The sequence below is a fragment of the Pteropus medius genome, unplaced genomic scaffold, assembly GCF_902729225.1.
Source record: "Pteropus medius unplaced genomic scaffold, Ma_sr-lr_union100, whole genome shotgun sequence".
Classification (NCBI taxonomy): domain Eukaryota; kingdom Metazoa; phylum Chordata; class Mammalia; order Chiroptera; family Pteropodidae; genus Pteropus; species Pteropus medius.
In genome coordinates this window covers 3,223,206-3,239,356 of record NW_024349798.1, presented here as the reverse complement: position 1 = coordinate 3,239,356, position 16,151 = coordinate 3,223,206, and the positions used below count along the sequence as shown (strand labels likewise).

The 16,151-nt window shown below is 47.3% G+C and overlaps 1 protein-coding gene and 1 pseudogene across 4 annotated transcripts in view; both read left to right on the top strand.

Moving 5' to 3' along the window:
- Positions 1-16,151, top strand: part of LMF1 (lipase maturation factor 1) — a 98,047-nt gene that overhangs the window by 35,858 nt on the left and 46,038 nt on the right. For all 4 annotated transcript variants that reach the window (XM_039884832.1, XM_039884831.1, XM_039884834.1 and 1 more), the window contains one exon: positions 15,256-15,404. In XM_039884832.1, coding sequence (XP_039740766.1) covers positions 15,256-15,404 — 149 coding nt within the window. The remainder of the gene's footprint in view (positions 1-15,255; positions 15,405-16,151) is intronic.
- On the top strand, positions 485-603 carry LOC120620596 (uncharacterized; annotated as a pseudogene).

Genomic DNA, 16,151 nt, shown 5'->3' with positions numbered 1-16,151 from the left:
GCTGTCCCCCTGTCCCCTATGATCTGGGGCAGTCTCCCAGACTTTCCTGGCTTTTCATGACCTTGACAGTTTTGAGTAGTTCTGGTCGTGTATTTGGTAAAATGTCCTTCAAATAGGGTTCATCTGGTGTGTTCTCATGATTAGATGTGTTATGGGTTTGGGGCTGGGTGCTGTGGGGAGCACCTAAGTTGGTGTGACCCCCCTGGAGGACTGTGGTTATATGGTTATGTGCCTTACAAACAGACGTGCCTGCTAGTCGTCAGCCCCACGTCACTGTTTCCTACAGCAGGTTTAGGAACGTGCACGAAAACTCAGATACAAAGGTTTCATCACCATGTTTATGGGAGGAGAAAATGGAAAAACTTTAAAGTTTCAGCCATGGAGAATTAAATAAATTTACATCTCTTCTGTATGGATTACTACAAAACTATTTAATATGAAAATATTTTTATGATGTGTCGAAATGGGTTTTAAATACTGTGTACTCTACAGCCATGCCAACCTGAACGTGCCCAATCTCGTCTAATCTTAGAAACTAAGCAGGATCGGGCCTGGTTAGTACTTGGATGGGAGACCACCTAGGAAGACCAGGTGCTGTAGGCATTAAAAAAAAAAATACTGTGTACTATATTCCTTTTTTTTCTTAATAATTTATCAGAACTGTTTTGAAATCCATGACCAAGGGATTAACTATCTTTATCTCTAGGTGATCAGATCACTTTCTTTTCTTTCTCATTTCTAGTTCCAATTTATCTTCACTGAAGATTTTTGCCTTTGATTAAGGATTAATAAATTAGTTTTAACAAAATAAAATCAAAGGTAAACGAATGTGAGCTGAGCTGGTGTTGACAGAAGACGTCTAGGAACCCAGATGGGAAAAGGGAGGGGAGGGGGCGACGGGGACAGGCAGGAGTTAGTGGAGAGGGGCCCTACTGAGGCAGAGGGGCTCACTGGCCCAGTGCATCTGGCCGGAGCAGGGGAGCTTTGGCCTGGCGGAAAGGCTTCCTTCCCTGGAACTGGATGCAGGATGCTTGGGGTCTGTGGCTCTCTGCCAGTGCTGGGGATTTGGAAGGGGTGGAGATCTTCTGAGGATGTCAGAGCCTCTGAGAAGGGACCATGGATTTGTCATAGGCCAGTCCCATGTTGACCTGCTCTTGCACCACTGCCTAGCTGGAGGTGCTAGATACTGATTGCCTGGACCCCACAGGCACGGAGACAGTTGGTAACTGAGAGTGTGGAGGGTCCAAGGAGGGGGCAGCTATTAGATGGCATCTTGATAGGCAGAGAAGGGGTTGATCAACCAGGAGGAATGATGGTCTCAAGATTTGAGCTGCAGTGAAGCCAGCTGCAGGCATGAAAGCGAGGGTGGGTAAGTCTGAGGAGTGTATAGCATGCTAAGTACTTTTTAACCAATCTCTTATTGTGCTGAGAACACTTTGGGGGTGTATGTCTGCAGAACCTTTGGGCGGTGGGTGTGATGGCCTGTCCTGCTCTCAGTGTGGTAACGGACCTGTCCAGGCACTTGGCACTCTATCAGGGCCTGGTGAGTTGACTATCCTTCTACCCGCTATGTTTATGCTGCATTTTGTATTTTTGAAGGCAAGAAATCTTTCATCTGAGTAAGAGCTGTTTGATCTGACTCAAGAAAGGCAACAGAGCTTGGAGATAAAAGCGATGACACAGGAAACAGAAACCTTGATTCTCATCATGCCAAATAGCTGTGAGTCTCCTGGACCTCTCCAGGCCTCAGAATCTTCTGGGCTCTCAATGGCCCAGGCCCCTTCTTCCTAAATTCTGAGAGCGGGTAGGGGGTGCGGGGGAAGGAGAGAGAGAGAAAGAGATTTTGTTACGAGACTTATGCAAAAGTTATCAATATATCATCCAGTTTTAATCTGGTGTCAAAGTGCTGCCTATTACAGTGATAGAAGGAACGAGTCTCACCGTGGTTCCCATTTACATAAGACAATGAGATAAATGTCAGCATTTCAAAAATGAAGACTATTACGCAATCTTCACTGATGAAATCTTGCCTTCCTCATTTAGTCACTTGGCTTCAGGACCCGGATTTGGGACAGTTGGTGCCATTAAATCTGTTTGGTTCATTGTCAATAAGTAGACAATTCTCTTCCTTTTTTTCCTTTTGATTCTGCCAAAATCAGCAATTATAGTCCCAATCCTCAATGAAAATAACAACTGAGAAATATCGGGGGAAGTGAAGTTAGCAGGTACTTGGTGGGCGGAGACAAGAGCAGAACCTGTGGCCAGCGTGACAAGTAGGGGAGCTTTGCACGTACACACAAGGGCCCTCTGGTTTGGGAGCAGAACATCCAGGGTGGGCACATCCTCTTTCTTACGTGAACATTGAACTGGAGCAATACCCTACAATTTTCTTAGAGAACATGACCACTGCGTACCAGAATTCTGGGTCCCTACCTTCCTACCTTCAGGCCTCACATAACGCCCCTACTCTGTCAGAAGGGCTGAGCTTCAGGGAGCTGTGGCCCAGGTGTGCAGAGCAGGTGACTTCCAGTGCAGGCTGAGATTGGTGAGCCCTAAATCAGAACACAGAGAAGTTCCTCTCAGTCCCAATTCAGTCTCCAATTCTTAGTCTCCTTGGCGAAACCACTCTGAAAAATAGATTTTGTAAGTTATTTTGGAAAAAAACATTTAATTGTTTTTAGAGTTGTACCTGAGTTGTTTTATTAGACACCACTATACGCAGTGGTGCCCCAGCTCTCAGAGATAATTTCAGCTGTTCTAATGGTTTCTTCTATAAAAATGCATGTTCATTCTGTTCTTTTTTTAATCTTTTGTGTTTCTCTATAATGTTTACAGGTTTTCTCCATAAAGCTTTTAAATGTCTTTTTTAAAGACTATATTCACTCAAAGTTTGGCTTCTAGAATAAAGGGCAGTTTAAAAAATTGCATTTCACAATTTGTTATGGTTCATGAAAATGCCAGTGGTCAGTTTTAAACGTCTCAAGAGAATATGGAAGAGTTTCTTGCTTGTTTATTTTTCTTTAACTTTTGATTATGAAAATCTTCAAACAAATACAAAATTAAAGAGAATGGCATCATGCACCTCTGTGTACCATCTCAGTGTCAGTTATCCAGCATGTGCCCCATCTTTCATTTACTGACCTCCTCTGCTGCTGTTGTTCAGTGTAAACCCCAGGCATCATGTTATTTATTTACAAGTACTTCATTAAAGACCCCTAAAAGATTGGGTCTTTTAAAACAATGTAACTAACTACAATACCAAAAAATTAGGATGAATTCTATCAACTATTTAGTCGGTGTTCCAGTGTTGCCAGTTGTCTCATAAATAAAAGCCTTTCTAGAATTGGTTTGTCCAAGTAAGGATCCGACACATTTGATGGATGTGCCCTTCTACTCCCTTTAAAGCCCTCTTTATGTTTCTGGCCACCAATCTGTGTCTAGAGTCAGGGAGCACTGGGCTCGACCTGCATTGAGCTGACTGTCCCTCCAGGCCTTGTATCCCTTGTCCCCAGTCCCTGTGAGCTGACGATAGAGCTTCAGGCTGCAGCAGAGTTAGCTTTGACTTTGGCAGGGATGCTTCGGGGTTCTGGGACTTTCTGTTGCAGCAGGTCAGAAGGCACAGTCTGCCTTTGCTCTCTCTTTCTGCAGTGGTAAGAGGCCAGGTGTTGCCAGCTTGATGCGTTCATTAGGAAGTTCTCTATGAGCCACACCGAAGGGCTGTGGAAGCCTCAGTGGTCACTGCCTAGACTCATCCACTAGGGCCAGCAAGGTGGCAGTGTTCTAATTCTGTCACTGTTTGCATTTGCTATCTGGGATTTTTCTTTTATTAATCATAGTAAACATTCCCTCATCAACTATTTGGTTGCTCTAAATCCAGTTTCTCTGAGAAAGTCAGAATAAACTCTTTATTCTTCCTTTTACCTGTCAGTTTTCAGAATGACTTGGTTCCAAGCATGCTGGAAGATTCCTTTAATGTTTCCAGTCACTCTGTTAACACCATTCAATAGTTGTGCTTATTATCTGTAGATTCTCCTATTAAAAAAGAATACGTAGGCAATCATATTCTTTTCCGCTTCAAACCTTATAACTTTGATTTCATTTTTGCAGTAGATAAGACCTCTATTGTGGTGTTGAATAGGACCTTTAAAAGCATATTATTATGAAAAATTTCAAGCATAAGAAAAGTTGAAAGAATTATGTAGTAAAAACCCATATATGGACCACCTAGATTCTATAGCTTATATTTTACTAGATTTTCTTTGTTATATAGCTAATTTATTCATTTCTTTATCCATCCATCAATTCATCATACATTTTGATGCATTTCAAAGTAAATACCAGATATCAGTGTCCTTGCCCCTAAACACTAAAGACTGCAGCGTATAGAGCATTAACTAAAGCTCGGTGCATGTTTAGGTTTTTCCCTTGCTACAGAATTTACACAATGAAATATATAGTTTGTAAACATACATTTTTAGAGTTTTGACAAATATATACACTTGCATAATCCAAACTTCCATCAAGATATAGAAAATGACCATCACCTCAGAAAATCTCCTCATGTCCCCACCTAGTCACCACCCCCATTTGTGCAAAGGTAAGACTGTATCAATTCTATTCTAAGATTGAGTTTGTGTAAGAACTTGCAGGACTTTTTCCCTCTCTGCATCTGATGCTCCCTGTGAGGAGAGAAGGTTTGCTTCATGCTGATACTCTCGACTAACTTTCCAAAAGCCTTGCTCAGTTGACACCTCTCTGCAAGACAGTCATGTCCTGTCCATTCTACACAAGAGATCCTCAATTTCGGTGGCTGGTAGGGTAGGCCCATAGTTAAGTGTGTGAATGGCAGCTGGAGGATTCTGCATGTCTAAAAAATGAAATCAAAATGCCCCAAATGAAAGCAGATCTTAGTTAATATTAAAGAAGATTCTCCTGCTTTCTCATTTATATGCTGGATTTTTTTATGACTGGTAGTATTTTTTCCATCTGTTTGTTATTATTAATATAAGCACTTAACTCACAGTCTTTTTCATTTATGTCCAAAAGAAAATAATCTGTGTTTTGATGGAGCGCCTTTTAAGCACAGTCTATAATGAACAGCATTCTTGCATCGCCTTGCTTCAACAAACAGCCTGATATATTCTGCTGATTGCGGTTAGTGATTTTTCCCTTCACACCTATGTTGAGATCACCTAAATGCTTTATTTCCTCTTTAAATCTTTGGTTATATTCAACATTATTCCTCTGCAAACCATTTGGGTACCTTGCTGTTTGAAAAGCTTATGGAGTCTCGGTTCTGATCTCAAGGGCAGCTCCATCAGATGGAAGACTGCATTTGGTTCATAGTTTTCACACCTGCATTGTTTCTGACAAGAAGTCAGCTGTCACTCATCTTGTAGGTTCTCTAAATATAAGTCTTATTTTTCTCTAATTGCTTTGGAGGTTTTATGTTTGGCTTACAGCAGTTTAACTATGAGATGCCTACATGTGGCATTTGGTGGGAGGAATATTATCCAGCTTCTGAATCCCTGAGGTTTTTGAATCTGTAATTTATGTCTTCTACCAAATTTGGATAATTTTTGCCAGTATAAGTCTGTTCTTCAGATTGAATAACTTCAGTTGAGTTATCTTTATGTGCACTACCTTTTATACTGTCCTCTAATCTGCTCATCTAGTAAAATTTTCATTTCAGATATTTTATTTTTCAGTTCTAGAATTTGTTTGGTTCTGCTGAGTTTTCCCATCTGTTTATGCCTTATGAGCATATTTTCCTTTACATCTTTGATTTTACTTAGTAGGGATGCTTTACCTTGTCTGCTTGGAGCTTCTGTTCTGGGTGCTGAATGAATGGAGAATGGAAATAAATGAGATATGCAGTATGTGGTGTGCTGAGAGTGTCACTTTGTAGGCAGTGCCAAGATGGACTGAGGCCCAGTTGTAAATGTTATGTTCAGAGAAAGCCTTCCTGAGAAGGTGGCATCTGAGCAGAGACTTGACAAAGGACCATAGGGATGAGCACTGGAGGCAGTGAGCCTGGACCTCCAGCAAGGGAAAAGACCCCAGGGCAGAGCAGAGGGGTAGGTGAGGTGGTCAGTAGAGCACTGGTCAGCTTCATCCTCTCCTCGTGGGTTTCTCTGTGGGTCAATCATGCTGTTTTCCTGTGATGATTCATGTCAGCTGGCTTAGCTGAAACCTGATCCTCTACTGAACGTTGATTCTTCTAGAAGAAAGCATTTTTGGCAGTTTCTCCTGGTGGCATCAAGGACAGGATGCCTGAGGGTGTCACTGTCCCTCCCTGACTCAATGACTACCACCTAAGGTTTTTTTGCAGGGGACCTCTCAGTAAGACTGTGGCTGCCAGCAGTGCCCACCAGGCCCTGGTTCTGTGGCCAAGATGCCCACGCCTTCCCCTCCCTGTCCTGGTGGTGTGCACACACTGCCCAGAGTGGTTCTGTGATGTAGGCCACCCCTCAATGGCCATCCCGGGCTCCAGGCCCAGGAGTTCTGTCATTACTGACCTTGCTGGATGGCCAGATCAACTAGCTTTCAAAGGTGTATGAAACCAGTCAGCAAGGTACATCCACTTATTAGTACATGTGGACAAATAAAAGTGTGGGAAGGGAAGGAAGAACGCTGGCACGTTCACTGCAGTGACCCTCACTGGAGATGGTGTCTGTGTGGGATAGAAGCTGGAGGGCCAGGCCACCCTGACCTCTGACTGACGCATGTGCTAGATGGAGGTGAGTGATTCCCTCCTATTTTACTGATGAGCTGACCCTTTCTATTATTTCTTACAAGTAGGTGTGTTTATATAATAATTGGACATGCTGGCTTCTCCCATAAGCCAGACCCCACCTTCATCATGTGATCAGGTGTGTTCATTGGTAGCATGGAGGATGCCCAGAAATGTCCACTGAGTGAACACCTGTGTGCTAACAGTCCCTCAGGTTTGGGGTGAGAATGACACCCCATTTCTGTGAGCATGGACACTTGCATGCTGACAGCCCACTCAGATGTGGGGTGAGGGTAACACCCCACTACCATGGGCTCAGGAGCTCCCCCAGCTACATTGTTGGAATGGACCCACTACTCCATGCAGGGCCTGTGGACATGGTGCCTCCAAGCATACATGCTTCCCAGGATTGACGAGCAGGGCCACATCTGCTCCATTCACCTCGAGCCAAGTTTTGAGGCTTAGCAGCCCCATAGGGCCCATGGGCACTGGACAGCACAGGCAGAGCCAGAACATTCCGTTGTCAGCCCCATGGAGGCGCTGACCAGCCAGCACTTCATACTGGTCATACAGCGATTCTGACAAGGCGCTCTGAGACAAGCTTCAGCTACTTTTCATGCACAGAAAACAAAAGACAAAGAAATGGTAATGCACTATGCCCTTCAGCCTGGTATATGTTAAATATTAGGAATATATTAATCCTAAAAAATCTATTGCTTAAGTCTAATTTCCGTTGACAGGAAACATTTCGTATTTATCTAAAAACCTATGAGCTAGCTAAGGTCATTACTACGAATTTTGTTTTGGGGCTAGCTGGTGACACCTGTATAGATCTAAGCAACAGGGGACACCTGGGGCTATGAAGTCTGGTTACTATAGCAACTGAGTATTAGCTAGCACCATGACAAAGTGCAGTGGATAGAGGGTCGTGGTTGGGGTGTATGGGTTACACAGGTCACATCCTGTTCCCTGCAGTGCCCAAGGACAGCCTTAAAACACATTAACAATTTGCTAAACACCTCATAGTTGGGAGCATGCAATTTAAAATGATTTTATTTAAAGCACGAAAGCTTTAACCTGCTCTTTTGAAAACATCTACTTACTAGAAAATGCTCTTCTGTTCACAGTCTGATCTGGTTTAAATCCCATCGGCTGAAATGTGAAGTCCCCCGTTGCTGGTTTCTTTTAGTGGTCAGGCTCTCTCCATGCGCTTTTCATGGCCTGCCCAACAGCAGAACAGCCAACCCTCACGTGCCACTTTGTCCTGATGTAAGAAGTAACCAGGAGACTAGATGGGGCTCTTATCCAAGGAACATACCCAGATCAGACCAGTTCTGAAGGATTCCTGTGCAGACCTGGCTCCCAGTGGGTCTGGTGGAGCACGGGAGGCTCCAGACCAGGCCCAGCAAGAGTGAATGAGGCCCAGGCTGGGGAGGTGGGCAGGAGCATGGATGGCCTCATCTCTGGCTTAGGGCTGTTGTTAGTGCTTCCTGGCCCCCAAGGATGAAGGATGGGCCCCAGTCTGTTTCCTTAGGGCAAGGGTGACTGCCAAATTGCTCTGACAACCAGATGGGGTCAATGGGCCTGGGCAAAGCCCCTCAAACGGTGCCCTCCCCTGTAGGCACACATGTAGTGCCTCTGGGCTGTGGCTGGTTGCTATGGTGAGCGTGTTCAGAAGGGAACATAAGATGGAAAGGACAATGTAAGGCTGGGTGTGGATTCCTGACCTCTGCTGGATAGGCTGGGTAGACTGTCAGGTAGCCCTGTCCAGGTGAAGAAAATACAGAAATGCATCTTCCCTACACGATTTGCTAGATGGACAGTTGGTAATGGGTTGCTATTTTTATTTATTTATTTAATTTTATTATTAGTTTCAAGTATACAGTACATTGGTTAAACATTTGTATAGTTTATAAAATGATAACTGGATACTATTTTTAAACACTGGCAGAAGTTTTCTTTCAAATTTTGTCTTAGCTTCTGTTATGTTTTTTTTTTTAACCTGATTTTATTTTGTATGTTGTCTCAATGAGAGAAAAGTGTCTTAGCCAGTTGGTTGGTGGAGTATACCTATCACGACAGCAATGTTTGCAGCAATAACTAGTGGCAATCCCAGGTCCAGCCTGGGTGACGGCCAGGCAGGAGGGCTGGTTTATAGTCAGTACTGGGGACCTCCTTTCCCTCCACACTCCTCCAGGCTGCCTTGCGGCCTCTGCCACCACAGGCCTGGCTCTCAGGGAGACACACCACAACAAAACTATTCTTTACTCACTAGTCCAAGACTCCACGCCACTGGAGTTGAAGCTCCAGCTGGCCCCATCAGGAGTGTGCTCCGGGCCTGATCCGGTTTGGGATTGCTTCTCTGTGCCAGGCTGCAGGCAGGGTACCCACACTTGACTGCTGCTCTGCTTTCAAAATGCAACTTTCCGTGAGTGGCACTTCCATCACACATGCTGAGTGACAGTAATTAACTCTAAAACAAGGCTTTGCAAAATAGTCACATGGTGGAAGAACACAGAGTAGTAGCAGAAACACAACTCGAAGTGGTCAAGATTTGTGCGAGCACAGACTGAACCCTGAGCCACCTGAGTAGAAAGGCTCTTTCTTCAACCTACTGTGATTTCATGTGGGCTGCTGAGAGCCCACAAGATTTCCCAAGAACAGACCAAGATCAGAGCCCACTTTGAAGAGTACACTCTGAAGACCTTATCACAGAAGTTACTTTCCCCAAAGTCAGAGACATTCAGAGAAGTAGGGCCCGTAGGCTATACGTTCGTGACCACAGACAAGGCTGCAGCATTCTTTGTGACGTGGGCCAGCACCTGCCTCCCTCATGATACCACAGTGTGGGTGGCCCGGCCCTGTGTTTTGGGCATGGACCCAGGCAGCCCTCTGTAGCTTATCCTCTGCAGTCTGTGGCCGCCTTTCACTGTTTGCAGTCAGCTGAGGGGGCACCCAGGGATCAACGTGAGCAGCACCTGGTGTCACAGTGAAGTCTGAGCTGCTTGCCTCATCCCATCACCTTGCTGACCGTTCTCTGCCTGGGTTCCCCCTGCCCAACCCTCCCCAGGAGCCACTGCTGGCCCATTGGACCTTGGTGCTTGTCTACCGTGAGGCTAGGCTAGAGGTGTGAGCAGGACCCAGAACTGTCCACCAGCACAGAGGTTGCCAGGGACAGTGGGCCAGCACACCGGTGTTCCTGCTGCTGACCCCGCCACATCAGTGTGCACCCCACGTCTCAATCATCGGCTCTCCAGAGCCCCACCTTCCAGTTAATGTGGGCTCTGCGTTTTTGCAGAGGTCTGGTGCTCTGTGACAAAGCAAGGTGCCATACCTGTGGCGGGGCAAGGTCACCTGCAGTCTGCATCAGGGCTGCTTTCTTATCCCTGAGGCCCATCTTTGCCATGTCAGCGGCAGATGAAATCTGGTGTGCCACTCTGGAACTTTCCATCCTAGCATACAACCCCTAAAGATCAAGAAAATAACTTTTAAGAGCTCGAGTTGGTCTCCAGGGCATCATTAGGAGCCCCGGGCGGCTGAGGGCGGGGGCTCTGTGCAGGAGTGACAGCCCGTCAGGAAGGAAGCGCTTTTCTCCATTTTCCCTGATTTTAACGTGAAGCTAATGGGTTCCTACTTCTAACATGGATGGTGGCTGTCATTTCTGAAGGATCCATACATGTGAAATTTAATTACTCTTTCTAAGTAACTATAATAATTTTGAGGAAGGTAATGAGGCCTCAGTTGGTATTTTCTTTTTGGAGTGGCCATCTGGAGGCTTCCACTTCTAAAATGTTGTTTTAGATTATGTTTTCCACCTTGGTCAGAGGCAGCTCAGCCTATGCTGTGCTGACCTTGACTCTGAGTGACCTCCAAGCCCCCCGGCCCAGCGGCCCCCCTGTTGGCTGGAGCACGTCTGCTGGCTTCCCATCTCTGCTCTTCCTGTCCAGAGCAGTCGGCAAGACTCTCCCTGATGAGCAGCCAGGGTGGCGCCCCCACCGACCTGTTCGCTTTGATGGCACCACACTGTCCGCCACGCTTTCACCAGTGCTGCAAGTTGCCAGGAACAGGTCAGGCCTTTTACTGGTGAACTTTCTGGATCTTCAGTAGAACAACATCTTTACTCTTCGCTCACTCCTAAGGAGATAGAGAAGAAACATCAGCACCATTTCTCTGTCAGTTTTATTTGGGGAGCAGGAGCCCTGAGCTAGGCCAGAGAAGTGGGGACCCCACAGGTCAGAAGTTGGGCCAGGAGACTGAGTCCCCAAATTCAGCATGTTTTTTGGGGCCTTACCTCAGGCTGCACATGTAGCTGCTCTGGCAGACACGGGCCACGTGCCCCATGCCAAGGGGTTTTATTTAGACTTGCAAACTAGGAAAAGGAGGGTGTCCACCTGTTCTGACCTCTTGAGTCTACACAGCCATAGCTGGTCCTGGCCTTCAGGATGCCTGAGGCAAAGGGCTATGGCCACCCTCAGACCTGGAGGCCATGGGCAACGGCTTGCCCTGTGCTCTGGTCAATACCACATCAAGGTTCACTGCCCGATCAGGACCAGGCTACATGATCCTGCAGCTTCCCCACCCCCACTGCCTGTCTGGGGATGTCCCTGAGGATAGTGGCAAACTGTTCTTGGAAAATGGCAAATGCAGCCCAGGGAGCTGCCCACTACCTGGACTCTTTAGCCCAACAGCCACTGTCTATGTCCAAGCGTCCAGGGCTGGAAGCACCAGCTCCTCAGTCTCATAACTGGAGGCGTTTTTCCTTCAGTTTTATGTGGAAATTTCCCAAACATGGCTCATTCAGGGCGGGTCTGTTATTCCAAGTAAGTCAACAACCATAGAAGGGATAGTTCCAGAAACAGGCAGGTACAACTCACGCTCTATGGCTTCCCCATGGGCATTTGCTAACAATCATCACCCCAGAGCCACTGATGGGACTGTCAACACCAGCACCATCCTCAAGACAGCTGATGGGGCAGAACTGAGATTAAGTAGGCATTTGTACAGTGAAAGGGCCAGATACCTTTATCTCTCCACCTGCAGAAAGGCTCTGAGCACAGGTCGAAAGGCATAGGCACCTCATGAGTAGGGGTTTTAAACTGATAAGGGGCACCCAGTGAAGGCCATTGACTGTGTTGGGGTCAGCATTTGCTTGCAGTCATGAGCACGTCTCTTGGCAGTATGCTGTGCCATCCGCAGGCTCAAGGACAGCCTGGGCTGCGGGAAGCCACTCCGGCAGCGCACTGGGCATTTGTTTTTCTGGGGACGCCTCCCCGCCACGCTGAAGCAGAGAACAATGGTGTTCCTTATGCAGGCAGCACAGCTGCTAAAATTCAACAAGATCCAAGAAAAGAAAGCAGAAGCAGGTGGATATGCAGGCAACCCTTTCCTCCCCAGCAGTATGAGCAAGCGCTGATGGCCGCAGGGCCAGTGGCCAGCAAGACAGCAGTTCCAGTGAGATGGGTGCAGGGGGCGGTGGTGGGTAAAGGGGGTCCCTCCAGAGGAAGCTGGCACGCCTCTGCTGCAGGCGTCCACTCTCCCGTGCACCCCAGCAGGGTAAGGAATATTCCAGTAGGTTCAGGAGGCAGAAGAGCAAAGTGACCCTCTTCCAGTACACACATGTCCCTAAGGTGACAGCATGTCCCATCCCTTGCCTACACCATCACCTGCTTCCTGGCACTTAGGCAGGCTTTTCCATTTGCATATCACTTTGATCGGTGTCACTCAAACTACATATTAAAATTCCGTTCGTCACATCTGTGCAAAGTGAGGTGACAATTAGAGAATGCAAGCCCGGCGCCTGGGGAAGGCTCTCCTCGCCCACGTGGGGTCTCAGAGTTTACAAGAGTTTCTCAGGAGTGAGCAAGGCAGGCTTTACGCTGTGGAGCTGAGCAAGGGCCCCACACCTGCAGAGGTGCATTGGCTCCTCTGGGCATCCCAGGTGGTGGTCTGACCTGGCTTGCTCTCTGCCCAGAACCCTGGAACCACCTGCTCTGTTCACAGGGCTGCGAGGGGCATGGGCCTCTGGGTTCCTGAGTTTTCTCACCACCAGGTAGAGGTGGCCTTTGAGGTGCTTTCTCAAAAAGTGGACATGTCTATAGATAAGTACGCCACTTAAAGCTGTGACTGCCACTTCCATGTTCTGCATATCCTTTGCTGATCAAATCACATATATTATAAAATGCACCCCGAATGAAGTGAGTCCAAATTTAATGAAAATTCTCTCTCAAGATAAAACTAGAGAAATTGTCACACACAGAGCAAAGTTCGTTTTTTTTCTTGCTGAGAGAAAGGGAGTTTGAAGAAAATTGTAAAGCAAAGGCCTTCTAAAACCACAAACAAGGAAATCCTTGACCCCAAAAAATCAGTTGCCCTATGTCTGAAATCTCAGAAAACTAGTGTAGACTCTAAATTTTTCCCTCTTGAACATCCGAGGAAAGTCAGGTATGTGCCCAGTGCTGGGTGGAGTGCAGGTAGGTCCTGGAGGGGTTGGAATGAGTTGTGGGCATCTTGTTCATCCAGTCCCCAGAAGGGGCCACTGCCGTCTCCCCTTCTCAGCCTTGGTTGGAGCGCCCTGCAGCTCAGTGCCTTCCTCTCCTGGCAGCTGAGCCACAGGACCCACAACAACTTGATGGTGCTATGGCTCCAGCTACACGTACCTCACTCCCCAGCACTGTCCAGGCTTCTCTCTGCTTCTGGAATCATCTCCCAGTGCGGGCAGTGTGCATACTGGTGGCCCCAGAGTTCCCAGCACAGAGCACATGGCTCTGCTGAGGCAACGAGCCCACAGAGATGCCAGGCTGAGGCTGCCCCTTTGAGTCAGTCTCATTGTTACACTGGTGGTCAGACATACCACTCTCAGGCACTACTTCACAGCAAATGACCCACCCTCTCCAAAAGAACTGATTTGGAACTGGGGTTTCAGAAATTCATAGAACATGTAAAAGCAAATGGGATCCCCCCGCCCCTGCATCTTATGAAAAATTTCAAACTACAGGGAGTTTGAAACAATTGTACAGTGAAACCCATGAGCCCCCTGCCTGGACTCTGCAGTTTGTCTTTTGCTCTGGCGGCTTCATCATATGCCTGTTTGTTTCTCATCTTAATGTTCAGGGTACCTCAAAATAAGTTGCAGACATGAAGATTTGTCCATCAGCCCTTAAACTAGGGTTCAGAATTCATTTAAGTTTGAGGAAGAAACTTAAAAAGAATGAAACCCTAAGGTGCCTCTGGTGAGTCTTGGCGAGGACACCCCCATGACCCACTCCCCCACCAGACACAGACACAGTGTCACCCCAGAACCCCCAGGCAGCCTTGTTCAGATTTCTTTCCCCTGCATCAGTTTTCTTCCTTCTAGAACCTTCTATAAATGGAACCATAGAGTATGGTATGTACCCTTGCCTAATGAATCTTTCATTCAGCATAATGTTTTTGAGATTTGTCAAAATGAGATTAACAGGAACTTGTGCAATCTGAAAAATGAAGCACAGGTTCCTTTTGAAGGGCCCAGTTGACAACCACCTGAAACCTGTTCTGGGTTCCAGGTGTCCTGGGGATGCAGTGTGAACAGCAGTTTTCATAGTGGGGCCAACTCAGTGAGTCACCACCACTTCTGTGAGAACGAGAACTCAGATGCGTTGCACTTACCTGCGTTTCTCATACGGAGTTCCCAGCAGGAAGAATTAGCTGGCACCCCTCACGGCCAACCAATAGAGCTGCTAGCCATAACAGGCTGAACCCGTGCAGGCTAACAGGAGGTGATTTTATCTGGAATGACCATCACCTGTACCTACTTCTTCCCCTGGCTTCTTCTCTCACCTGGGACAGACAGGCTGTATTATCTGCACCTGTCTCATTTCCCTGTGACTTCCTCCCTCACCTAGAACAGATGGGGGCTGTACTTGCCCTGTATCTCCCTATGACTTTCTCTTTTACCTGGGGCATATAGGGGCCATGTCACCTGTACCTGTCTTGTGTTCCCCCTTGGCTTCCTCACCTGGAGGTGGTGTCACCTATACCTGTGACTTCCTCCCTCACCTGGGGAAAATGGCTGTGTCACCTATACCTGTCCCACATCTCCCAGGGACTTCCTCATCCGGAGAAGATGGGGACCAGAGTCAGCTCTGCATTCAGAACCTCTGTGCAGGTCATCTGGCCTCCTCCATACACATCGTCCATCCTGGTGAATGCTCCTCCAGGAAGAATGCACAAAGCCATGATTTCAAATGCAGGCCTATTGAACGGAAAGAGGACTCCCCCGTGCCCACTGGCAGTGTGTGCTCAGCATGGGGCCCTTGCTACATCTGCAGCAACTGCAAAGGACAGGAGGCAATGGTCTGAACACAGAGGGTGTGGCACAAGCGCTGGGTGGGGCACAGTCCCACTGTGGGCTGAAACGCACTCCTCAGTTATTCCATCTGTCCTATGTTCAGGGCTGTTAAGTTAAACTGCGTTTGGTGAGACTATTCCTGTAGGGTATGGCTAGCTGGTTAACGTGGCCATTTGTTCTCTTACTGTCATTTCAGGATGGGAGTCCCAGCTTCTGGAAACAGGGTTCCTGGGGATTTTCTTGTGCCCTCTTTGGACTCTGTCTCGACTGCCCAGGAAGACACCCCCTCCCCAGATCGTTCTGTGGGGCTTTCGGTGGCTGATTTTCAGAATCATGCTCGGAGCAGTAAGTAGAACTTTTATTTGTAATATTTGGGGGGAAATGTACTGAAAATGAGTCTCTCGCCTCTCTGTCCTCCTGTTGGCCAGGCCAGGCCAGCTGTGCCCCTTCTGCTTCTTTCTGTGATGTCTAGTGGCCTGTTTCTGATCCCTGCAAACTCCACTGGCTCCCCTGGACCTTTACATGACCATGTCTGCCACAACTCAGTCCATTTCACATGGAGACTCATGGGGAAGAGCCTCTTAACGCCTCTCACCAGCCCTTCTGGTGGTCTCTGGACCACCACATCGCTTTCCACATCGCTTTAAATCAGTAAAGAAGGACATGATGTAATTCTCACTCCTAGAAAGCCACGCTGGCTTCCTTTTTGTCTCTCTGCCTACTAGTCTTTTCTTTTGGACCTGTGCTCATTGGGTTTGGGGAGTATGTTTAGCTGTTCCTGTACTCTATGTGGCCTGTGGTGGCAGTCTGTGCTCTGCCTGGCCCGGTTGCTGCTCGCCTGTGTTCTCCTCCTCTTAGGCTCTTTGCCGGGCCCTGAAGACTAGGATTGCTCAGCTTCTATCCTCTACACAGCCTTTGAAAGTATATGTCCTTTTAATGTAACTAACCGCCGTTTTTCAGAAACATTATCTAAGCCTTAAAGTCAGGAGTGACATGGTTGCTTTTGACCTCCAACTGTAGACAGAATTTTGCAGCTTTCCCTCAGTCTCCCACTTCTCTCCCTTTGTAAGATCTTAATTTTTCATTAAAATT